The 27,686-nt window shown below is 37.7% G+C and overlaps 1 protein-coding gene across 1 annotated transcript; it reads right to left on the bottom strand.

The window, feature by feature from the left end:
• Positions 1 to 6,015: 6,015 nt before the first annotated feature.
• LOC108677530 (iroquois-class homeodomain protein IRX-1) lies at positions 6,016 to 24,642 on the bottom strand (the record flags this gene model as incomplete). Its single annotated transcript, XM_018165758.2, has 4 exons — positions 6,016 to 7,228; positions 19,894 to 20,035; positions 20,891 to 21,047; positions 24,530 to 24,642. Coding segments are annotated over 4 exons (1,014 nt in total), but the record flags the coding sequence as incomplete, so codon positions are not given.
• Between the last annotated feature and the right edge of the window lie 3,044 nt (positions 24,643 to 27,686).

The following is a 27,686-nucleotide window of genomic DNA, read 5'->3' as shown; positions in this document are numbered from 1 at the left end:
AATGTGAGCAAGGCATGAGTAGAGTCCTACACATGTATAACACACATGCGAATGGCTGCAAAAGAAGATAATTTATTGAAGAACTCGTATCAATATTAAGTTGCCAAAGATAGTTTGCGTAAGCCTTGAGTACAGTCTTACACAAATATTATACGCACACATGGCTGCAGAAGAAGAGTTTAGGAGCAAGAGAATTAAGCGCGTTCGTCATTAGCAGAACCAGGCGCTAATTACGAGGCCTCAGAAGCATGTCAGAGTGAGAGGCTGTCACTCAACGCTACCGCCACCCTAGTCATGCACATGCGCTTCTGAAAGTCATTTACTTGAACGTGATAAGTTCAAATATATGTTTATTGAACATGTAGAGTAATCGTAATAAAGGACATTGAAATAAACGTGGAAACCGAGGCAACGAATCTACTTTGACTGGCTGCAGACAAGCTGAAATTTGCTAACTCGATTGTAAGCTAAATAATCATTTAGCCAGCTTTGCAAACCCAGATTTCCAAGAATCTTCTTACCATTTATATATTTATCGAATTTATAACATTAGCATAAATTGCTAACGTATCTAATTTGAAATGCTTGGCTGCTAATAAACTTTCCCTTTTATCTAACTTTGGCTGCTTGCAGTTATACCTCGCTATAAGCGCTCATCGTGTCACTATCACTAATCTTTGGAATCTAACACTAATTAATGTTCCTTGGAGTATGTGACGAGTGTTGTCTGTCGAGAACAATCACTGCAATTAAACGGAGAAGCAAACAATTGGACTTGCGTTTATTTAGTCGAATGCATAATCGGCTTTCATAAAGCTGCGAAAGATATGATATAGTGAATGCTTAATGTCATACATCATTTCATTCAATGTTCTACAGGATTCTTCCATTGATTTTTCACACTTATATATAGTCCTGATTGGGGGACGGTGTGTTACCCATTCGAATATTGGTGAAGGTCTCAAACAGATCTTTTTCAAAGTTTTTAATAATCGATAAGATTTCAGTCTACATTAATTACATAGAGTCAACTTTTAATGAAATTTTAATTTATTGAAATACTTGGAACCCGTCCTAGCATTAATTAAATATACATTTCATATCTTAAACAATTGAAGCTCTCGTTGAATTCTATTTCAAGGCATTTTGAAGGGCACCGTGCCTCGCTCAGGTGAAGTGCCCCCCTGTATTGGGCTCATCTAAGCTGTTCACACCCCATAAAGTTTCTTCAAATTATACTTACTCTACAAACAGCGGTGTAAACAATAACCTTTCCCGCCCCACAATATTATTGCTTGCTGAGTGAGACGACTTTACTTAAGTTCCTACCACAGCACTCGGACACGCTGTTACGCTAGTCGCTCACACAAGGTCAAACTACGCGAGTTCATGAGAGTTACTGAAGACTTATTATTATATTAATGTTATATTATAGTTATTAGCTCTTAAATTTGTCTGGCAATTTAATTAATTTGTCAACATCGATTAAATTTTTTCGTTCCCAGTAAAACGCGCTGTTAATTCCTTGAGGGTAATTTGTTAATGAGTTTCGTTTAATTAAGTATGGATGAAACAGTAAGACTAGGTGAGGTTCATTGTTATCACATAAATAAACTAGGCCGATGAAAAGTGAAAAATATTTCATCAAACTTTATTTTCCTCCCAGGAAATTTGCATCGGTTCCCCTTTCTCCAGACAGCGATAGAAGAAATCATTGCGAAGATTTCTTTGCGTAGCGATAGCAGAATATCTGCCATTATTGCATTGTGCTTAATTAATAAACTTGTACCAGACAATTTATTTGAATTTTATGTGTGCCGCATTCCATGCCAGTGACGCTGGCTGAGCAGCGACATACAGCGATGTTTAGTGTTAGTTAAGCGCACAACAAACCTAATATTTTAAAGAGAGAAGAACCCGAAGACAGTAGCTGCTGGTCGCCAGACTCGCTACACGTGTTAGTGTATTCTCACCGATGTTGCTTCAGTAATGACATTCCTCGCACTGCCTCGATGACAGACTTATAGTCACACGTACACGAGTCTCTGTTTTCTTTGAGCTTCAGACCCAAATCACTTGTACCATGCAAGGTCTCTGGCGAGAGAACCTGCAATAACAACCTGTGTTCATCGTGAACGTTTCAGTGTTCTGTCTTAGCAAGTGCGTGGTGTTGGTGATTTCGGCTGCTTTCAAATTGAACGATGCAAAAATGCTAGCTCGTTTATGACAAATTTTGCAGATTTGTAGGAAATCTTCTCGTGACGTCTTGTCATTTTTTTCCGTCTTTGTCGAATTAAACTGATAAAATGAAGTTATAGCTGTTTTGAGCTGTTTAATTAGTTCGTTTGATAAATGAATGAAGTATTAAGTGAGTTTTTACATAAGTAAGATATGATAGCACGGGTATACTACAATAAAAGATGGGAAGTGCTCACGAAACTTCACTGCGCTGCGGCATCAAAAATCCCTTTTTTTAAATTAAATTCAGTTTTTTGATAAATCAATCGACGAAATTTTATTTTTAAAAGGATGAAGAGTCGAGAGGTAATATCACATTGAAGTTCAATTCCTCAATAAGACTCCATTAATCTTAAAATCGAAGTCGCGAAAATGTAATTTTTGCACCATATTCGATAGGTCAAACTGAACACAGCTCAACTGATCAATAATATTTACTCTAAAACAAAGAGAGCTGTATATGCTGAAATTCGAATATTTTCTACCCGGATATTTTAATTCGATTCTCACTCGCGGCATTCAAAGTTAGAGTTCGTTTCGCATGGCGCTCTCGGGCGTCGTCGTCTGGGTAGCGGCGATGAACACCGAAACTTCCCAAGCGCCGGTCATGTCTTTCAAAATTCCAAGTGTTTAGGAGTCTGGACTTGCGGCGGCTCACATGGGGACAAACCTAAAGTTCGGAAACAGAAGCTGCGGTCTTTGTGGGACCTATGTCCTTCTGCTGCTGCTTTTTCTTCCTAGAATTAGGTTGAAAATTGAATTTTCATTGCCTTATTTCAGCCTAAATCATTAGAAATTTTCACCCATGGTTATGCTAGCTGAAAAACCATACACATGAATTTTATTATGGGAAAGATATAAATTAATTTTTTATAGTGAAATGGGCTCGGTTAGAGATTGCCATCTCTTTTCTTTGTTCTTGTATTTTCGCGAGGCTTGAGAAGAAGAATGAACTTGTACTTATAAGCTCTGGGTCGAACTATATTTCTACTTACACAGAGATTATGCTGATCCTAATGAAGTTCTCTGACAATTCAGAGAATCAGGATTATGGAGTTTCTGCTTGTCGGAGCAAAATCATTCCACGAAATTGCATAATATGCAAATATTAGGATGGCAAACTCCTTTGAATTTTTTTTACTAATTTTCAAGTGAGTCAATTTTAAATGAACAAAATGCCATCGAATAACCAGAATATAGGAGCGGTTTGAAATTTTGATGATATATGAATTTTTTCATTCAAATTGAACCCGGCTATCAATAGGAAAAAGCTGGAATTGAGTTTTTTCATATAATTCCCGTTCGTAAATGTTCACTAAGGTGCATGGAGAATTCATATCAGTACGTTGACACTGAAGATTTATTTGTAGCGAGCAACAAATTATGTTTGCAATATTTCTTCATGCACACGTTTGAAAGTACAGTATACTAAAACTGAATAAAAAATATGGGTAACATCGTTCAAATATCCGTGATATGTCTGATAAATGTACAGAAATGTAAATAAAATCATATTAACATTTTGAAAAATGACGTATGTGCTCATGCCGTTTTTTTTTTTTTTTGCCACGTAGATGTGCCTGCTTCTTAGAGACACATTTGCTCAAAGGAGCAGTTAATTTGGGCTATAGTATCCATGATGGTATGTGAAGACTTCAAACAATCCCACAATTAACAGCATGGTATTCTAATAGATAATAAATACGCTATTGTTTCAGCTAGTTCCAAGCTGCAAAAGGGTTTGTAAATAATCCATAGCGTTATTTTTTCCTAGAATGCAGAAAGGGATTAATGTTAACCGCTGATCAGGATACAATCAATAATATATAATTAACAAACACATCAGCCGCTCATTGCTATAAGCGATCGATCAGTACGCACATTAATCGATCTACGCTCACATTCGAGTCCATATCAATCCTACAATTCGGTGACAAATCCATGGTCATGAAACCTTCGATCTGTTAGTAAGATTCTATTCTCACACTCAAGCCTCACAATCCCCTGAACGAAATTTCAAGAGGCTCGTTTTTCTCGAGTTATCCCCTCGAGGGCTACTGCAGGAAGCTGCGATTCTCGGCGGTATCACTCAATTAATCTACATGCTGCCACCAAAGAGCCATATCGCCTCCAAATGGGCTCAAGTTCCACGCCGAAATCACCAGTAAATCGCTTGTTTATCTCCCCAAGAGCCTCACAGTCTTTCCGTTTGTCCAACAGTGAAAAATTAGAGCAGGCGCCACAAGAAAGAAGTCTTCACACTTGGGCTACTTGAGCAAGGACCTGTAAAATAAAAACTATGCTGCATGATTACGTGCTAACTGATGGAAAATTGTGGTTAGAGACTTGACGCTGATAAATCGCTGATAACTTCACATTACACTTCTTTGTTCTACTTTAAGCGTCAGGGAGCGAATGTAACGCCTTAGATAGGAATGACGTTTTCTCTTTTGGAAAACTCTATGTAATTTGAACTCAAGTTTGATCTCATATTACTGCCCTCCACAATCCTAAAAAAAAATTTCTAGGGTCTCGTCCAACGTAGTTAAAAATCTATCAGTAATTGCTTCTTCTGCGGTAAAATATAACAAATACTAAATCCCATTAATTCAAACTCTTACAACTTTTAATATATAACCATTATGTGCAAGTAACATGTTGCACTAACTCAGCTGGCTGGTTTAAATCATCAAGCTCTCCGAGTTGCTTATAAGAGAAGTACAAGTTGTTCTCGGTTCTAAGTATTTCGTTGCAAATTTTACTTAGATTAATCTAAACAAAAGTGTTTGAAAATACTGCCTAGTGTTTTTATTGACGCTACTAGAGCCATGAAGGGCTGCTCATGGGCTCGTAGGTGCGAGCGTCATGCAGGCCGCGGTTTGATTTGCCTTTTATGGCTCGGTGGTCTGATAATCGCGCTGTGCTTTACACAGCGGAATAAAATTAATACGTGCATTGATTTCACTTCGTGAAGATGTTAAAATGGAAATGTAAACAACCATGATGTTAACAAAAATTTATTGATATGAATGCTATGATTCCTCTAGTTTCTTAAAGATACTATTGTTATGAACATCAACATCATGATTACGTCCAAGCTTACATATAACATTGTAAAATATGTTAAATTTGGAACGACGTAAAGGCATAAAACAAAAATGTAATTGAAACTCAAGACGAATTTTTAATGTTCTACATTTAATTTCTTCAACCATGTGGTACATGATTTTGGGTATGCAAAAATTTCTAAATATTGAGATTTCTACTTGAAATGATGCGATGAGAGCAAATTATGCAATATGATTTTGTTCGTGCCTGAATATGAATGTCGAAAATGCATTATTATTTCAATTAATTTTGACCACGAATAACATCAAAACAAATTAAAAAATTATTTTTCTCCTTTAGGAATTAATTTCAATGTAGACAGAAAAATAGAACACAAAAAATATCCATAAATGGTTACTTTCGTAGGTCGCCTGAGTTTGTCATTCGCATGTGAAAATCGTACGTACAAGATATGTCATTTCCATCTTTCTATTTAAAAAAATATCAAATTAGATGATTCGACTTTTTTCCATAAACCTAAAAACAATCATGGCGTGGTAAGGAAAAAAACAATTAATTTTGATGCACGAACTAGAGTGTCCATAAATGCACTGCATGCAATGCCAGACATATTACACTGAGGAGTCACTTGCATCGCACTAAGAGCTGAGAACAAACGAATTCCCGAAAAAAATACAAAGCAGGAGTTCAATTGCTGTTAATAATAATCTTGCATTTTATTTATAAAATTCTACACTGTATAGTTTTCTAATTTTTAACGTATTTGTCACCTCATACTGCCAGACTCGTTAATTGCATTTCATTGCCTGTCTCATTTCATCGCCTGCGTCTCTGGGCCAGAAATAAATTTTCTGCATTTTACAAACATGCGTTTTACATTGCGTTAATATAAACAATAAAACCATCTAGCACCAATCAGAAGCTCCTACTTTACAAACGGTAAATGAATCTTGAATCTTTCATAAAGATCAAGGACGCACAGAATTTATTTCAATTTATTCCTACATCGTTTTTCAAATAAAGTGAATGACTCAGCGTAAACTTATGAAATGAGTAAATTATTTTCATTGCTTATGTTGGATACACACGAGGTAAGAGGAGGACGATTCTCTGGATCAAAAAGTACAGAGAAATGGAGGTAGAATAAAATAATAACACATCAATTATCTCAACCGTTGATGAACTAATTGTTGGAAATCCAGCTTTAAAGCAGTACAGTACTAAATAAATGATAGTACTTCTGGTTGCTCAAGTACGAAACAATAATATTGGCAGCAGCACATGTCCAAAAAAATGGTAGCTATTCATGACGTCATGTTTCACTTAGCCCAGGAAGTGGGTGAGGCTGAGGATGTAGAAGATGTTGCAGTTTCTCGACTGCCGCCAGTGAACAAATTATGTTCGTCTCTGGCATGAACACTGCTGGGCACGAAAATTCGGGTGGGTAATGGACGTGTTACAGTGGATGAGGAAGAGGATGGTGTTGGTGAAACGTGCGGCATAGGTGTGGGGAATACTCCTAAACCTAGAGGTGGTAACGCAACCGGATGAGATTGCAGGGCGTTAGGTAAGGATTGAAGGGCTTGGTGGTAAGGAAAAGGTAAGCCAAAAGACTTAGCGTACACTTGTAAAAAAGCCTCATGCGGAGACACTATTCTTTGCGTGCCAAAGGGTCGGCCATAAGGAGACGACTCGGCGTGCAGGGATCTGTGGAAGGCTATTTTACCACCGAGACTTGAATTGGATTCTTGGGTACTGGCTGGTGACACAGCCAGGTCTGCCAGCGACCAAATTCTGGGTTTTATGAGGGAAGAGTGCGATGAACCCGCGTCGTCTGTCGTGCTTGACGGCGATTGGCTGCTTCTACGAGGGTCAGCTTCTTCTCTGTCCTCGTCCATGCTCAGGCGGTTGTCCTCATAATCTGGAACATAGAATGAAATCCAGGGTGTAGAAAATCCCTAAGACAAACATCTGTAGAATCTCATAGCGATGAATGAAATGAATTTTGTACGTAAGTTAAAATAAAAAGAAAAAAATTTCCAGCGAAAAAATTACTGACAGTTAAGGCAAGAAGCAAAATAATTGGTTGGTAAAAAAAATTGAAACTTTATTATTGAAGAACGTTCTTCTTGGCAGTATTGCTCGTATAATTGAATACCCGTCGCGCGCTGTTGCTGCTTCGTTCCGTCGTTACTTTGTTACTGCTTCGTTCCATCGCAAGGCGTTCTTCCAGAGCATGAAATGGTAAGCGCGTAAGTTATTTTCCCCATGCCCCTGGATAAATTTTTAAATATTAATAATATTAAATAAATTCAATAAATAATCAATATAAATCAATAATAGTTCTATAAGTTCTGCAGCATGGAGACTTCTTTATTTTATTTGTTCAAGTTCTCGCGTAGATACGGAAACACACACTTCTTTAACCAAACTACGGTTAAGCATGCTTGCAAAATATAAGAAAAATTGCGGAAAGTAAAGGGTAAAACTGTTTCGGCTTTCTATTCCTATTATATCGTTGAAATTAACGTATTCACATCTCCCATCATATTGCAATCAATTTATCAGATACTGTCTCTGTGTATCTTCTTTTTCATAAATTGCTGCAGCATTAAAAAATATAATAGATCCGATAACTGCCGTAGACCCAGAAAGAATGGCTTAGAAATTCGAGCCATACTATTTTGAATCTATAGAGAAGAAAAGAATGTCCCGCTGAATTTCGTAGTATGTTTCACACGAATTCGTGAGTTTGACGTCTCTCGAGGAGCGAAAAGTCTCACCAGTCAAAGCCTTCCATCACGGGCAGATCTTAACTTCATCGTATATAAAGTGAGAAAACAGAGGAAATTATCGGCGTTACGAGCTCGTTCCTTCACAATAACTTGCCTCGACACGCTCCTTGTGAATACAGCGCCAGAAAGTTCTTTAGAGGCATCGGCGAGCCAAAGGCCGAGCGTCGTGTTCTCGCCAAAATAATGCTGTCCATTGAGACCAAAACAATGTGAACACACTAGACTTAATCTATGCAACAGTTTTTCGTGGCAGGCATTTGAGAAATACCGCTTGTGTATTTTTTATCGTGGTATCATGACACCTTTGTACTCGTCTCAAAGCTCCAATGTTCTGGGACGCGAATGAGCCATCGGTGTTCAGGTCTAACGAAGCCTCAGAACTTGTAGAAAATGCTTCAATATCGCGCTTACAAAGCATGCTGAAAACGACTGAAACTCATGCAGTGTTTATAAGAACTCGACGCCATGAGTGAGTTGGAGATGAGTTGACATGGATGTGTGGTTAGCGTGGGAGGTTATACAGGATCTAAACACACAGTGTTGCTGTTACTGCTCCATTACAGGCACCCCATTATTTCTTAAGCCACGCAAAACACGCACCAAACACGACCGACATGGGCATGGTGTTTTTTTGAGGGCACCTCGTTATCTGCGATCAGCGATGAACCTCCGAGACATGGCTAGCGCGTACACATCGCCGACTTACATGCATCATTAATGAAGTGCTAAGACATTTCCATGATTCCTTTTGGGGAATATTTGACAAAATATATCGAAACGCAGTGAATATTTTCAACTACTAGGAAAGTTTCAATGACAAATTTTTCACCATTAAAGTATAAACGAGAAAAAAGTTGAAAGCGATTCAATAAATTTAGAAGAAATTACGATCATTCTCGATTATCGGAGTTTGAAGAAGTTCTGCAGGTGTTTTAAGCTACGTTTTGAAATTACATTAAATAAGTTTCATTTATGATCTTAGTTTTATTAGTTAATGCCTATGTAACGCGTGAGTGAGACTAATCAAGTCCTTCAATCCTGTCGCAGTTTGTAGTGTTCAGTAAATTAAAAAATTTGTGAAACTTCTTTCGTCGCCTAATTATCTCTGATAAATTCAATGCGCCAATAGCGAAATTCAATCAAGATCTTGATTTAAGGAAACGCGAGCTCGTTTTTCATTCTGAATATATTATTTAATGCATATACTTTAACATGGGAAATATTCATGCATGAAGTTGGTCAATTATTATACTTTACTTTATAGAATTGATAGATATGCTGTTCGGAAATCAATTAAAAATTTTCAGGTGCCAATGAAATAAAAAGAACAATTTGATACCAATATAATTTGATATATAGTAATAATACGTTTAATGAACATTGCCTTAGGCTTAGTCCCTGCGTATACTAAATCAAGTATTTCTTGTAACGCTTATATTTCTGAGTGACTGAGAGTTTTTTTAACGCTCCTGACAGTAAGTCGAGCGCATAGTCGCAGAGCGGTGGGAGTTGCTTAAGAAGATGTTAACATGTACGGAAGAGCTTAAGGAATTCAGCAAGCGTTCTATAGACCAGCGATATGATCTGTATCTCAGGCGGACATAACAACTACACACTTGGCCATCCAGTCCATCAACGCACGCAAATCCTGTGCATTCCAACATCAGAAAGAGACCTTGCTTGCTAAACCGAGAACAGGTTTTAGTAGTTTTAATGCCCTAGTAAAGCAGCACTCTATAACAAGAGAAGATGATTCAAAAGCAAAAATTTGGTTTATATTAAGAGCTCTAGCGAATCCGATGTTCAGGAATTTCTCATTACTTTGCTTTGTCTAGTATTTTCTGAGCATAATTTTCTAAATCAGTTGAAACCTTTCATACTAATGAAAAAAAACGAACATCGACACCTATTAGCCTTATTTAGAATGTAGCTATACTCGCATTTGTTATATTACGGTCTTCTAAAAGACGGGTGACAACAGCCTTACTGTGAATGCAACTATACTCGCAAATGTTGTATTAAGGTCTGGTATAAAATGAGTAACAACTCGTGCAAGAAGATTTTCCTTAAGGTTGTGAATATCATGCATTCAAATGCAAGCATTTTAATCTGATATTAAATTGAGTGTTTCAAGTTTTCGTGTTCCTAGAAACCCGTTGCAGTAGGTGAACAACTTCAGAAAATTGAATTAGATGGCAAAATGACAAACTAAGAGATCACCGGCTGTATTAAAGCAACGAACAGGGAATGTCTGATAGCCGATGGCTAATAAAACTGCAAACACTGACTTTAAGAACGTAAACGAAACTTTCACCGCCATGCTAAAAATATCCTATGAAATTCGAACGTAAAAAACATCTCAACTGAGGTCACAGTCTTGTCTTTTCATTGCCTTATTTATTTATTCAGTCTCCATAGAAAATATAGAGAAATTGTATTTTTTATAATGGAAACTGAAAGTTTTATCGTGAGAATTTTTTAAAGCATGGTAAGTTCACAATGAATCCTATCTAAATAAAAGTTTTGAAATCGCGTATAAGTAAGATTTCTTAAAGACAAACTCGACACTTAAGCGATTTAAGGCAGAATTGTTTATATCGGTCCACTTCTGTTACATGTTAATTTTTCAGTGAATACGTTGATATGTCTGGGAAATTGGGAGCTCACACATTAAATTAGCTGGATATTTTCAAGTGTTTTTTTAATTCCTGAGAGTAAATGCTATTTTTCATAGAATATTACAGAATGCCTTGCTGTAACATATGTAACGCTTGTACTAAAATCATAATCCATAAGATACGATACGTATATTGGTCAGGCGCCGGTCCCGTAAATCGACATCGCGTGACGACACTCCTTCTTAAGTTCAACGTGAGCATCGATGTTGTTTTTTTATGGCACCGATTGCAATCCACCGGACGAGAGCGCAGTTTACCTGGCGATGAGCGCGCGATATCATCGAACAACAGGCAGCTTCTGCCCTCCCAATGCCGCTGATGTCTGCCCTGGAACACGCGCTATTTGGTCTCCCTGTCGGCTACACTTTTTCTTTTGTTAACGTTTCATTTACTACTAAAGAAATCAGGGTAAACGCACACTCAGCACTCAGTACTTAGTCATTACAAAATAGATTTGATTATTTAGTGTTATCTTCGATTTATTTTTAAAGTTACTAGTGAGCCTGATATCATCAAAACACTAGCTTTTTTCTGTACCGATATAGACGCTCACACAAAACTTAACTAGCATTCTATGGTATTAATGACATGACATTAACGACGTTAAATCAGATATATTGTTTCTGAACTTATACTCTGAAGATAAAACGTTAAAGTGAATATAAAGGAAAATCATCATGCCTACGAATACTATACAAAATCTGAAAGCAGGAAGGCTCCCAATAATTTGGAAACGCGTCTGTTAACATTTTATAACGACATGAAAAAGTTGTTACAAAATGAACCTAAGAATTAAACAATTAAATCTTATTTCAGTGTCCAAGTCAAGGCTTACCAGTAAAACTAAGGTAGCAAGAAGTACAAAAAATATTACCGACTGAAAAAATTACTTAAATACTTTCAGTGAAGGGAAATTCACCCAGAGCATTATTATTTTTCAACATTTCCATGCAACTTCACTACATGACCTCAGCGATGTTAGGATAATGCGTCACGTTCATTGAATCGTTCAGAAATTAAGCAACAGTCGTTCCGCCGAGTGAGTGACCCTCTGTGTAGAAGTAATCAGTCTTTGTGAGACAAAGTCTTGACCATGTCTCAGATGTGCAGGCTCAGTTATGGCTCATTGTTCCAAAGATCATCTCTCAAGTCCGACAACTCAACTGGGAATGTACAACATTTTAATAGCCTGCTGGAGTTGACGCAATCCATGGCTTATTCTGGCGACTGTGTTTCATGTACGAGATGCCAATGAGCGCTCATGGCTCTGAAAGAGACAGAGTTGACAGGAGTTTTGGAATCGTGGAGATATCATTTATTTGACTGTCCTGAAGATAACAGAGTGCAGCATTCAAATACATTAATAGCGTAAATAATATTTTTTTAATACAATTTCCACGGAAACGCAATCAAGAGGAAAATTTTGCACACTTGAAATCAAGTATTTCTGTGACTGGCGATGAAAATGCGTGCAATAAAGGAATGGTTTCTGTTAAAAGTTTTTGTAGAGCGTAGGAATAAATTACCATCTTACGGTGAGGATTCAGCAGTCAAGAATTTATTTCATTTCAACAGTCAAGAATTTCTTAGGATGTGCGTGCAGTAATGGGACGAAAACATAGCGCTATGCAACATCGAGTTTCCCAATTACATCTTTCCGAGGCAGGTGTGCCTCTCTTGAATGAGGAATGCGCCAAGCACAGTTGGAGTTAACTGCTTAGTTAAACCAGTTCGATCAATTCCACCTCCACAACCTTCGTCGATTAAAGGCTTGATCACGAGCTTCACTCACACAAACCACGCCTTCCATCACAGACAAGCAAAACTTCAGGTCGCATGTGTCACGATCGGCTTGATTCTACGACAAAGCCAACCTAGTCGATCAAATCCATTTCTTTTTCAAGCAACGGGATGTTTTAATCACGAGTCTTTGACACTGGCAGAAACCTACACGCTTAGCAGCAAAGATGACCCAGCCACAGGGCCCGAAGAGGGCGTTGTTACAAGCCTCAGCGAATGCAAATGCGTGCACTGGATGATATTTGCCGTGTAGCGCGTCTCAATTGAGACATTAAGGCGCGGGCACAGCAGTCCAAGCCAAGAGAAACCCCACATTCACGACCAATAATCGACGTCAGATTTCTATTACAGGACCATCGCGTGAGCCGCGCTCACGCAATGCTTTGCATAGAAAGAACATTCAAACAAGTACACGCACATACGCTCATGTATCGACCGTCCACTAACTCATGCATCGGCGCTGCTCGAAACAACTTTCTTGATTCAATGCACAGATAAAATCGCAAAAGTTTCTTTTAAGAATTTGAGAATATTATGCATTGATCTGTCGAATTTGGGAAATGTATGAACTTAAGTTGCATATTTTTGTTTGCAATTGCACGAACTTGGCAATGGAAACACAATTGGAAATGGAAACACAAAGACCTCGTTTTTCTCAATTATTGCGATGGGAGGGATTGGTCAACTTTGATGACATGCGTATATTGAAAGGTCAGCAAAATCCTTAAGTAGAAGAAACATTTATGTTTACTCCTTTGAATTTTCATTAATTAAATGGAAAGTAAATCAAGTTCCTTCTAAATGTCATACTCGCGATTCCTTGTAGGTGATGCAAGACTTTTATTAATACATGCTTTCAAATAGAACGAATTCCCATAAGATATAAATAATCGATGCAATTCCCTGTACAAATGGAAAACACTATGGAGAAATTTGATAGAGCAATAGAGTAGTCTAGTACAACAAATTTATCATTGCAAAACTTCAATTTGACTGGAAATATAGTGAAACGAACTAGAACGAATAAAATCTACATTTACTGATTATGTTGCTAATTAATCAAAATAGTGACACGCCGTAACATATGATACGCAGTCATACGAATTTTAAAATCGAAATGAAATTCATGCACGCTCGATAATACTAAATAATTGAGAAAGATTCACACTTCTGAATTATGAATAATTGAAATGGAAAGAAAATATCTTGAAGCAATTAAAATAAATATCAACATGTTATAATAATTAACATTATAACAATAAATGTATTTGTAAAATTTAATAAGAATGACAAAAACTAAATCGAAAAATCGTCGTCGCTTGACCAGCAGACTGGCGATCGCGACAGTTGTTCAAAATTAAAAGCTTCGCTCGTCCATATGAGCAGGACTTGCCCGGTAGCAATGCTCCCAGTCGTGGCTATTACACTAATGATCGAGATAAGCTTAAGGTGCGATCGCTGTCAAGAGATACCAGCAGATACGGCGGCGCTACATCCTCATCAATCCCAAAAGCCGCGCCGACGATCAAGTTCACAAAAAAAACAAAGACAAACGGGCAAAATAAAGGCAAGAACACGGTTTGTGTCTGTTGAGGAATCTGTACATTGAAGAACAGTGAATGCATATAACAATGAAGAGGAACTTAGCCAGACTGAAGACGGGAATCTTGACTGTGACAAAAAAGTTCATGGGTTCGTAAATGATAATCCAAACTTTTTTAATTATTATTGTCTTTATAAAACTTGAGTTGATGAAGACTTCTTTGAGGGTTTAAACTTGTACTTCGTCAACTCGCATGGACTCATGGACACTCAGGACACAAATTCGAATTTTATCTTATGCCAGTTGTGGCAAATTCTTTAAGCAGGAGTGTAGGATAAAATAACTTACTCTTTCTTCATTGATTTAAACAGATGAAGTGAAAGTCTATTGATTCTCTAAAAAAATCGGAAGGATCCACGTAGCCCACAAAGTTTTTAACGAGATGAGATTGCTAAAATGAATGGATAAATACATCGTAGACAGATTAAAAAAAATCACAATTGTATTTTTATATATCTAAAAAAATTACATCGTCATACTGTGAAACTTTCTCAGCTTAGCCCTGATAGGCCCCTATTTACCAGGCCAAACAGGGTCTGGATGATCTACACAAAGGCAAAAAGTGCATCCTTGTTCGGACAAAGTTACGCTCATTTCTTTGAGCGTTGTGCTGAGGATTCTATTAAGAAAAGGTAAAATTGTAAACTTCAACTGAAAAATTAATCTCCCACGGCTGATGCCGTAAGTTATTTAATGATTATTTCGTTATAAATGTTCTATCAACGATCGATAATACTTTCTCCATTACTTAAGTACTTACAGTTTCACCTTCTAAATACGTAATTGTAGTTACGTACATGTAGTCGCTTCAATTCAGTACAACTCAACATAGTTGCTGAGCAAAGTGAAATTGGGTTGATTGATGCCATTTAAATGAATGATTGAAATGATAACACAAAAACTCATCTTAGCCAAGAAAATAATATTTTGATTAACAAACTGGGAAATACTATCTTGCGCCAAAAAACAGGGCTTCCGATAACTCCTGGATTTTGCCAAGAAAATAACACTTACTAATACGAATTACTAGATCCAAATATTGAGAACATAATGAGCAAAATTCATTATTAATATAATTGATTTCAGTGGGAAAGTTCTGGGAAAGGCTTATCCATGAATGAAACATAATGCAAAGTTGAATAGACATTGAAAATTGTATGGAATCTCCAAAGGAAACGTTCTGCATATAGACTCGGCCATAAAAAGCGAATATTGAAGGCCTACAGAGCGGGCGGAGAGCAGCACGCAAGCATCTCGCGACATCGTAGCCAGAGATACTGAGACGTGTTAGTCGCTCCGAACTCCCTGTAATTATCTGGGCGACTACAAACAAGAGGGACTGCCTGGCCAGACCAGCGTGCCCACCTTGAGCTCCAGGGGTTGAACTAACGTGCCGACCTATGATCAAACTTATAAAGCATTCAAATATGTTCGTAGGTTAATTTTTGAGAATTTGTCGTAAAATTATTATGAGAATTATTTTTTTGAAACACCAAAGTATTAATTATTGTTTTGTACAAGAGTTTCAAGAGTGAAAATCAGAAATAGATATAATAAGATATAAGTTCTTAAAGTGCTTATTATTAGGTTTCTTGATTGACGATGTGCTTATATGAACGCCAATAAATGCTTTAAGAGTTCCCTGATTTCTTCTTACTAAATTACCGTTGAAAGGCAACCTAGAAATATTATAGAAAGCGTAATATAAAAAAAAATAATAATTCTAACGATTCAAGTTTTGTATATTTTTCCATTCACTTCACAGCGAATAGCCGGTCGTGGATTCATTAATTCAGACTCAGCACATATGCAATTTGTTTATTAGTTCTTGCCCGATATAACGAGAGTCTAATTATTTATCGTCCCAGGAGCAATTTTTTTATTCATTGTTGCTGACGATGAAATTCGATTAAGATTTTTAAACAAACGGTTGGAAAAACATCTAATATTTTGCCTGTATTATTTTTGGAATCATGAGAGACACTCAGGCACTTATATGCAGAGACAATCAGGGATATCAAAAATTCTGTCTTTTCTTTCACGCAACTCATTTTACTGCTACTCCCTTAATATATTATTTTTTTCAAAACTTTTCATGCACTTAATAAAATTTTAATTTACTACCTCCATAAAATATTAGCCGAAGATGCGCGTAAATTCAAAGTACGCGCATTGAGCGGCAAAGTCTTGGTAGAGGACGAGGCATCGCGCAGATTACGGCTGATTGCTAAGTTGCTGTTGCGCTGTCAAGAGACTTGTTCACTGATACAACAAATGTATAAAGCGTGTAATGAGCCCGTGTGTCGTGGCACACTCACGCACCTCACATGTACGGGTGTCGCATGTACGTGTTCACGATGTACGAATGTCGTATGTACGAGTGTAGCATGTACGAATGTCGTATGTACGAATGTCGCATGTACGAATGCCACATGTACGAATGTCGCATGTACGAATGTCGCATGTACGAATGTCGCATGTACGAATGTCGCATGTACGAATGCCACATGTACGAATGTCGCATGTACGAATGTCGCATGTACGTATGTACGTGCGTCGCATGTATGTGCGTCACATATATGCAAATGTATGCGCCTTAAATTTACGCGCGTCAAATGAACGCCCGGCCGATGTACGTACACGTGTCTGATGTGTCGTCTTAATAATTAGTTCACATTTTATACGTTCTTACGTTCATATTTTTGGTCGTATAACTCGGTCGGCATTTGCACTCCCTCTGTATTTTGCATGTTTCCATAGGTCGCTACCAATCTTGATGATATCGTTTTCCAATTTAATACGTAGCACAAAAGGATCGTAATCTGTTGTTAACGAACGCAAGTCTTGAATCACTCTTCTCAGTATGGCTCCATATCATGAGGGAAAAAATTGCGTTGTCTTCATGTTCACCGGAATCGGTCCAAAATCTGTACCAGTGAATCAAAAACCAAAAACGGCGTCTAATTGCTTTGCTCATGGAAGATCCTAATATATTTTATTCATTTAGCGGGAAAGCTTCCATATATGATCACTTGTAGTCTTTTCCTATAAAAGACTCAACACGGTCCCTGGTTACTGTTCGAAGCTCCGTTATCATGCCCCTGCCACTAATTATCTACCCATTGTTCAATACATAGCATCATCCTCTACCATGCCCGAGAACTGAAATATGAGCACTTCAATAAAAAATTTAGACTCGGACAATATCAAATTTATGCTCTTTTTGCAATTTTAAAAAGATGGCAGTAGCAATAGCTATTTAATCAATTACACCTACTTGAAAAAATTATATTAAATGGAGGCTTGAAAGGGACTCGCCACATTTGAATGTTTGAATTTATATTATATATTTTTTAATGTTGTGACCGTATTTAATAGATTCTTCTACTGCGATTTATTGCTTCAATATATGAAACTCTGAAAATTCGTAGCAGTAAATATATCTTTTAATTTTATAAAATCTTATAATTTAAAATATATAATTTTATTAGTTTCAAAAAGTAGAATTGCTTGATATTTCTATGATATTTTGTTCGCGCAAGAGTTTACAGTTGGCTTGAAAAAAATACTCGCCTGGTTTAATTGCAGAGAACGGAAGTTTATTTGAATGTAAGATAAAAGGTTGACTTTTTACGATAAATTTATGCCTGGAAGATCGCTACAACATCGCTCGACTCTGTGGAACTTTTTTGTGGGCATCAATAAACTTGCGCTGCGCTGGAGCTCCGCACGACTGAATATTTCGAGACGCTATGCGTGAAATTAGTGCGCTATTCCTCTTAATGGGAAAGTAAACATTTTTCGGTTGGAAAGATAAATAGAATCTTGATTAAAAGAGATTTACAATTTCAATAACATGAACATCTACGCATTCAAAGAAGTTTTGATGAATGTAGGATAAACTTTTTTTTCTTGCTGCATCAATTCATGACGCCTCATGGAGGTATGAAAAAAAATCCTTTGGCTTCGGTCTGCGTTAACAAGCTTCCTTTTACTTTGTGAGGAATGTCGTCAATTTATGCTTGGTGCGTTCATCAAGTGTTATGCTACTTATATTTGTGCCATTCCAATCCTAGAATCTCAAGCACGAATGGACGTAGAGGAATTTATTGTTTTAAAAATGAGGTAACACGACCAATCCAAGACACTCGATGATTCTGCAACAAGTGACCATCAATCAACACCGTCGACATGTCAGGCAAAATCCGAAAAATAGAACAAACTGTCTTTCCTAACGAAGCATAATATCGGCATGGCTGGTCAACGAATAATGAGCCTCTGTTACCATAAAGACTCGTAGATCATGTCGTGCTGCAGAAAAAGATGAGGGCTGACTTTACTATGCTATGCTTATTTGGTCCAATTCGCTTCTTAAAATAACTTCAGCGATCTACATTTAGGTGGTTAAATTAAGGTTAATGAAAAAAACCGTGAAGCTTATTATTTTTCGGAGCTTTGAAAGAAATTTGAAGCTATAAATTTAGGCTTATAGAATTTCATCATCGTATTTCAATGAATATGAGTTCAGGCTCAATGCTCCTCTGAGCTTGAAAGATTCACCACCACCATTAGATTTAAAAGAAACTTACTTATTCGTAACAAACCGAACTTGGAAGCACCCGTAGTCGTTGAAGATCAAGGACTAATAAAGTTTCGGATCACATACAAGAATGTTAGGTCTATATTCGGTCAATTGTAAGGTTGCATGCATTTGGAAGACATCAGTAAATTTTCTATACGCAAAAAATGATCAATTTCTGGCTGCGACTTTTGAAATACTTTCTAAATAAAGTCCCGACGACGGCCTATCCGATATTTTGCTTATATACTAATGCAAACATTGAAGTAAAATACAACTAATGTTACGACTTTACTCGCGATTTTAAAGTCATAGCGTCGTATTAAAAGGATGGTTTACAACAGACAATATACTCGATAAAAATAGCGCCAAATCAAATTATGAGCCTAATTGACGGCAGAATTTTGTATGCGACTTTGTTAAATGTAGAATTGGAGTTCGTTGCACGTGAAAAATAAGTAAGTAAGCCGAGTCACTATTTCTTTAATGAAAACAATATGCAAAGAAGGACAGACTGGCCAAGTTAGGCGCCCAATTCTCTCGTTAATCCGAGCTGTGCGAACAAACTCCCCAGCAACGAGTGCGTGTGAGCGGCTTTGTTTAGAAAGAATCACTGCACTCTGAGCGACGCAAGAATTTCCGTTCTGGGGTCACAAACACTATAAGTGTTATTGCAATTCTCAGGCACCATGGATCATTCCTAATGGCTCTCAATCCAAGCTCTCGAGTGCCTTCAAAAGATAAATAAGTGATCAGAATTGTTAGATCGAGAGCTGCTCGCTGGCTTCACCCTTCCATCTTTGTCTCGAACAGTCTCAACGCCAAACTCTGACCTCCGTCTATTTGTTTTAAAGACGTCAGTAACTTCGAGCAACTGATACCCACTTTAAAGCTTCAATCTATCATATCAAGTGAACACTGAGGCACACGTAGCATCTAAATACAGTATGTATGAACCCATAAAACACTATTATAAGAACTTAAACGAAGTAAAATGAACGGTACTATAAAAACTAGGACACCTAATAACCTCCCAGATCACGATTCTAATATTGGATCTTTCAACATTGAATGGCAGAAACTATCTACCAATTTTTCCCACAAAAATTACTCTTATAAAAATTCTCCCACCTTTTTTACTGGCGTCTCTGTCATCGTCTTTGGCATGCTCCTCTTCATCGTCATCATCTTCGTCAGCGTTGCTCTTGGTGTCCCAGGATATTTTCTTCTCTTTTTTGATGCGTCGTCGTGCATTAGCAAACCACGTTGAGACCTGAGCGGGGTACGGGCGGGAAGAAACCATCGTCAGCGACACAGCGTCAGTTCAAGAGACTGCGGCACCTCGACGCCGGCGCGCTGAGCGCGGCTATATAAGTATGCTGCACTAAACGCTTCATAAAGCTAATAGTTATACTTTATCATCGAGCTAATGGTAGCAGTTGATCATTTGATTGTGGTCAACGCTTCTTTTGAGATAGTACATTTAATAACTTTATTTGACAATTAATACCACATTTTAATGAGTGGAAATTTGTTGACGAATCTTTTTCCACTGACGAGAATTATTTTATGAAGCGTAGCAAAACTTTATCTTCAAATTCATTATGAGATTTTCAAGGGCAGATTTAATCAGCATAGTACTATTATTTTGAAATAGTATACAGTACTAGTATTTATTTTAATATTAACTTTCCGTACGACAGCTAACATTATGATTAAGTAACCAAAAATTGTAATAATACAATAGCTTCAAGCGCCACAACAGTACCGGATTGGTGTCAGGTGAGAATTGGTGGTGGACATAAGACTGCTAATTAAGTTTTGTTATTCAATTCCCCCCGTCACCACCGACCGAGGTGTCATTTTAATGGTGATAGTGAACACAATTACCAACATACGATCACTTCAATTTATATTCATCAGGAAAGAGGCTACTGGCGTGCGAGAGGGTCATTATGGTGCTAAAGACAAGCACACGCAACACCACAACTATACTTCTGTGTTCACCATTAATGGTGCCACTGACCTGCGTGAGTGTCATTTTAGTGATGATGGCGAGCACAATCACGCGCTATACCGCCTTTACAGTGACTACACTTCTGTGTTCACCATTAATGGTGCCACTGACCTGCGTGAGTGTCATTTTAGTGATGATGGCGAGCATGATCTTCTCGCCCTTGGTGGGGTACGGGTTCTTCTTGTGCTCGTTGAGCCACGCCTTCAGCGTCGCCGTCGACTCCCGAGTTGCGTTTTTTCTTGGTGTCGTATCGAATGATAAGCCGTAACTGCCGTAACGTAAAAAGGATGCATTAGAACCGATAAATTTGTTTTCTTTGCAATGTTTAATTTCGATTTTCCGTGAGTCAGTAGAAAATAATTCCTGTAAAACACGCAAATACTCGCACAATCAAGCTCGATTTCAACCCAACTCAAAAAATCCACTTCATATTTCTGAAGTACGCTTTTTTATCTGTTCTATCTATCTAGGGTACGTTCTAGATCATATTAATATTGGAGTTAATCGAATGGTCAGTGAACAACCTCAGATTTATTGACTTAATAAAGACAGACCAATTTAATTTTCAATGCGAACAAATATTCGCTCGGAGAGAATATAGACATGAGACAATCATAAACAGACAATCTCCTATTGAATCTACTGCAAATCGAACATCCCACTCAGCTGAGGAACTTATGAATATAATCAATAATTTTTTAGTAGTGCTTCATGGTTATACTGAACTTCAAAGAGCATATATCGTGAAGTTTTTTCCCAGAAAAAATATTCATTTTAGTTACCAAATGCTGTTACATATATAAATAAGGGTGGATTTTTTAGGCCGATGAATTTTGTCCCGACATTTAACACGCACCAATATTTTTTACAGTGTTCTCGATACAGTTCAAAAACCGAGGACCCAGAACCAAGCGCAACTAATTATAGATTAGGCTTTATCGTCGACTTTGAATGGGACAGGCAATCTGCATGGCAAAGTGAAAATTAAAAATTAAAAAATATTAAGTCCTGTTTTGGGGTAGTAAAGCCCCTGCATGATCAACAGAACTCCAGTTCTGATTAAATTTGCAAATATCTCACGACTGAAAGTATTTGGTATGCATTAAGAGCCTTGAAAATGGTCGCTTCTAATTAATCAGATTGTTTCAATGCGAACACTCAGAGCCCGAGATCGTTTTCTAAATAGCTTGAGCACCTGGATAAAATGAACTGATATCTAACATTCATCTCTGTATTTGCGCTCCCAATACGGAAAAATTCCTGCCCGAATAAATTAATTTCAATTGAATTCACCTCAATAATTTTTTATCAATATAAATGCTCTCCAGAATACTGGTATACTTGAGTACATGTAGTTCTTTGGTGAAGGTTATGCTGAAGACACAGCGGTACTAAATAAAATAACAACAGTGCAGAATAAGGACATCACTCAAAAATTACATGGTACGTTCTAAAAGTGATTTAACAACCACGTGCAATCACTGCTGAAATCGTTCGTGATCATTCACTCATTTACTATAAGCAAGCAATAAAACGTATCAGCTCGCAATAATTATCGTAATTTGTGCGCAGGGCTGCGCCTAAGCTTTTGATCCCCGCCTAATTGACTGAGATATCGAGAGAGTGGCAGCGCGAGTGAGGATAAGAGGACTGATCATCAGTGCTGCTCGCCGTAGCAGTGATACGCGCTCATATACAAGCCGCGTGATCGAGCAAGCGTAGCAGTGATACGCGCTCATATACAAGCCGCGTGATCGAGCAAGAAAGATATATCAGGCGCACCGTAGCAGTGATACGCGCTCATATACAAGCCGCGTGATCGAGCAAGGACAATATATCTGACGCACCGTAGCAGTGATACGCGCTCATATACATAAAAGCCGCGTGATCGAGCAAGGACGATATATCAGACGCACCGTAGCAGTGATACACGCTCATATACGAGCCCTGTGATCGAGCAAAGACGATATATCAGACGCACCGTAGCAGTGATGCTCGTTCATGCAAGCAGCGAGTTCGTATTTGGAGAATGTAATGATGTTCGAGGAAAATTTTGACAATTTATCGTCAGTGTTCGATTATTTTCTTCGTTCATACAAGCAGCGAGTTCGTATTCGGAGAATGTAATGATGTTCGCATAAAATTTTGACAATTTATCGTCAGTGTTCGATTATTTTCTAACAATATTCATGAACGATACAGAATTAAACTCTCCCTATCATTAAAGTAATTTCATTTTATATTACAATCGAACAGTTTTTTCACAGGAATATTCCGCTGTGCATGCAGCACAACCGTGAGAAATAAATGTCGTCAACATGAACTGAAATGCTCTAACTTTCTAAGCCAAAACGATCTCTTTATCGGCAGCAAACACGCGATATGCGAGCACCGGCAAGACTTGGGGTCGCGCATGCATCACTAACCGGAGAGGACGGGTCTTACAGTCTCTTATTGATGCGTTCACTGAAGTCAATACCACATCGAACTTCTTCTGTACTAATAGTAAACTTTCAGGAATGTTATTATTCCTTATTGTAATCATTCCTTCCTTAAATAGGTAATCAAATGATTGCTCTAAATTTTAGTGTGGAAGGAATGTTTTTCAGAAATTCAAATCAAAAGGTTCCCATGAGCCTGGATGTGAACGCAGCCTCCTTATACCGCACCAAGTCAATTTATTTCGAGAATAAGTACGTCTTCGGCGCAATAAAAAGCCTGAGAATCGTCGAAAAATCGCTTGCAAATAAGATACCCTAGAATTTATGGTTGAATTCCGACATCGCTGTGGGGATCGTCGCCCCAAACATAGCCGGGGCCCCAACAGCCAAGCATTGAGGGTTGTATCAATTGTAACTTTAGGGCGGCGTATAGGTGGCCATTGCAAGACTGGCGGTAAAAACGTCAGAACTTTGTGTTGTTTTTTCTCATGGTATATAAACAAATAATTTTGTTCAGGAGACAATTAAATGCTGGCGTCCCATGAACCGCATGTGTTTTTTGACTATTAAATTATTATTAATATTTTCTTCGAATAAGTGATCCATTTCAGTGAATTTTCCGAATTTTAAAATATTAGCATATTTCGACATCCGCCTTTCGGTAAAATATAAACTAAATAAGTCATAGATTTCAATGAAAGACGCACCTCGATGACTGAGTGCTTCCAGAAATCGTGGGTTACGCCTTCGAAATTTCCCTCGCCCAGCCGATAAAATTAAATGCTTTTTAAGTACGTTTGAGGAGGGCTCAGTGTCATCGTATACATAATGAATGAGCGTCAAGCGCTGTGAGTGAGCGATGTCACTCTACTTATATAAATGTCACTTGCGTCCTCACTTTCAGAACGATCGCTTCTTTCTTTGATTTGAAGAATCAATACAATTGTCATGATTAACATTCTCGTTCAAGTCGTTCGTCATTCACGAGATCCGTAGATATTCAATTTCGAATGTGCTTATATGAAACTAAACTAACATGTTTTATTTTTTTACATCGCTCAGCGTAGTTAATGGCGTTCAGTAAAATGCTCCTTAAGATTTTTTAAATGAAATAAAGAGTCACAGGAACTTGTAATAAGACTGACGATGTGGCTTCAGAAGGTTGAATAAACATCCGGGACTTGCTGGAAGAGTGTTATAAATACCTTATATTCTTCTGCATTATAATAATGAGCTACAAACAAATGGTGCAGTTTTATAATGAATCACAGATGAATACAATTGATCATTCGTTGTTTATTAGACTTACCCAGGTGGAATGGGGTATGGGGGGAGGCCGTCGTACGGATAGTAAAGTGGATACGGCCATGGGTTGAGAGAATTCGGCTGTCCTTCATTGAAGTCCAGAACACTTTTCTGTAAAAAGATTATTTATTTTTTCATTAGCGATAAGAAATTCAATCGGGGCATCTGTAATTAATGAAGCAACTTTAATTAGAAAAATAGATTTCTGGTTTCTTGCAAACATTTAATTTATGGTAAGTTCATCAAACAATATTTTAAACAATACATTTGGATCTTCCTCATGGAAGGCAAAAACTGTTCATGAGGTATTTGCACCTATTCAAGGATCTAAAATCAAAAATTGTAATCTAAATCCCAAAAATACATCGGACCTTTGATGAAAACGACTGCAATAGGGCATCATTATCCTATTTAGATTATATAACATCACTACAAAGATAATATAACATCAAAACAATTCATTGCCAAGGCATGATTTTTTTTGTCACGTTAGATTTGTTAAACCAAATATACTAGCAAGCCGGTTTTTCCTCAGGAATGCGAGTGACATCTGTGCTGTGTCCGCTAACAGGTCATATGCTGTTCAAAGGTAAAGTCGGCGCTCAGAAATGACCCTCCCAAAAGTCAATTCCAACTTTGAAATCCCGTGACTCCCATCCAAATCGTCCAACAAACTTAATGGGGAAGTCAACAACGTTCGGAAACAACTTTTACGCCATTTTTTGGAGTAAATAAACATTATCCCGGTGCTTTAGCCTCGCCTGAAGGCCCTTTCGATAAACTCAATGGGTTCGGCAGGCGTCGCTGAGAGGCTCTCAGCATTAGGTTGAGAATGAGAGTCGGGGGCAGAAAACACTCTTGATGAGGCTGAGAGCGATCAACAAGCCTTCTTATTTGTAAGAACTCTCTTCACAACAAGGCAAAGGACTGAAGAATTTTGGCTTGTCTCTTGATATGAAGTCAACGGCTCCAAAATAAACATTGTCTTTTCATGAAACGACTGCAGCGGTCAGAATTTTTGTTTTGGAGCTTCGATCTTCGATGAAGCAAAGGAAAAGACCGTAATCAAAGCAATTATCGATTCAAAAAAAAAAAAATTTATGGCAAATTGTGGCTCTCTGTTTTGCGGTAGTTTTTTCTGTTATCTTATTTTTTTTTAATATTTTTCTATTGTTTTACGGCGTGGGAAAATAAATTTATGAATACATACGAAGTACAGTGTAAGCAAAAATTTTTAATTATACATCTTGAGAACATCCAAATTCCTGTTCACTTGTCGTAATATTGCAATCTGACTGTATTCCCGTCGAATAAACAGAAGTACTCCGAGCCAAAATGCTCCCCAAAGCTGTGAAACACGGCAGGATTTTTAATAAAACTTCTTCAATGGCCAAAAAAATGTTCAGGGACACCTCGCGTTTGGAAAAGCGCTTAATAAATCGGAAAGGCGATGTCGAATGGGACGACACAGACATTCTAGGGTGTCTGCCGAGATCGTTCCTAGGCCGTCACAGGGTTATTGCACGAGTAGATTTATCACGGGGTTACTTCGCAATTTTAAAGTTTTCCAATTGGCCAAACATATGTCGAGACACTTTCTGAACGTAGCCCGCCTCCGGCCGGCGATATATTTGCCGACAGCGACTGTGTTTCAAAGCCGATGTACATTTGAATATTGGATATGAGCTCCAGGATTGAAACCTTCGTAAACGGCTTGTTGAAGAGGAAAATCTCTACCTGGAATAACTTCATTTGGCACTAAGCACTACTCGGAGAATATTTTCGTAGGAAGTGTTCCACGTTGAAAGGAAATTCTGCTGCCATAAGAAGTTCAAATGTCGAATGGATTTTCTCGCAGTGCATATGAGAGAAAAGGCTGCTGCAGTTGGCAGCTTCTTAGGAAGAAACTTAATGTCAGAGCGCATTTTGCAGCGTAATGCATCATGGAAAAACATCAGTACAACAATTTTTTTTAATTTTCAAGATGAAGAAATTCTGATGAAGTTAGTCCGGGATGTAAAAAGAATGTTACCAAATAAATTTCAATGCAATTGTGTTCTCAGTGGTGTGCAACAGAGGAATGCCTTCTAATCACACTGACCGTTAGAAAATAACATTTTTCTTCCAATTTTGTCTGAAATATTAATGAAATGTGAAACAAATTGGTCTATACAAAATTAATTCCAAAAAGACAATCTTGCAAGAAGGTTTCTATCTTCATTCGGCATGTATGAGCTGTTGAAGCCGAGACAACTTCTCTTCAACTCTCGCGAGAAGTTTAAGCTGAGTTATCTAATAAGGAAAAAAATTAATACACTCTTCGCTAGACAATTGCATACATCATAGGTTCAGGAGGTTCTTCAATAAGTTCCTACTGAGGCAGAAGGCAATGTCTTGCAATTTAAAGTTTAATGCTCGGAACATCGATTCTTTTCTGCTGACAGGTCATAAAGAGAAATCAATTTCACATTTTGAGCAGCCGGCACCTCACGAGGCGCGGGTGTCGAGTCCAATTTCATGTCGGGTCACAACGGCGAACATCCTTCAAGATTCCATTTTTTTTTTTGAAGTAACAAATGCGGACTTGAATGAACTTGAACTAATTCAAAACTATTACCTAATCTTTGACTGTCGAACATAAACAAGCAATTGCCTGATGACTGTCCTATCGTTGCATTTAAAAAAGAATTTATAATTAAAATTCCATTTCTGATATTAATGACTAGAAATGATATATGATAGAAATGATTAATGATATAAAATTAATGACTAGAATCCAACAATAATTGCTGACTTCCTCAGAATACGCTAGTCTGTCATATACTGTATATTCGAACATAAACAAACAATAATTGTCTGATAACTGTCCGGTCGTTGTGGTTTAAAAAAGACTTTAGAATCAAAATTTCCATTTTTGATATTAGTTTTAATGCTGAAACCTGCAAACTACAATCCAACAATAATTGCTGACTTTCTCAGAATACGCTAGTCTGTCATATACTGTATATATAGTGAGCTGGCCGGATGAACGGCCGTACTGTCTGCTACGTTATGTCGATCTCTCGTCCTTGACATACAATTGTAGTGGACTTCAATACGACAATTTGTCCACGATGCAAGGTTCCTGACTTGCAATTTAATTGTACTGGCCATCATAGGTG

This window comes from Hyalella azteca, unplaced genomic scaffold (assembly GCF_000764305.2).
Source record: "Hyalella azteca isolate HAZT.00-mixed unplaced genomic scaffold, Hazt_2.0.2 contig7002, whole genome shotgun sequence".
NCBI lineage: Eukaryota > Metazoa > Arthropoda > Malacostraca > Amphipoda > Hyalellidae > Hyalella > Hyalella azteca.
Note: the sequence above shows the minus strand (reverse complement) of the source record. Positions and strands in the feature narration are given on the sequence as shown.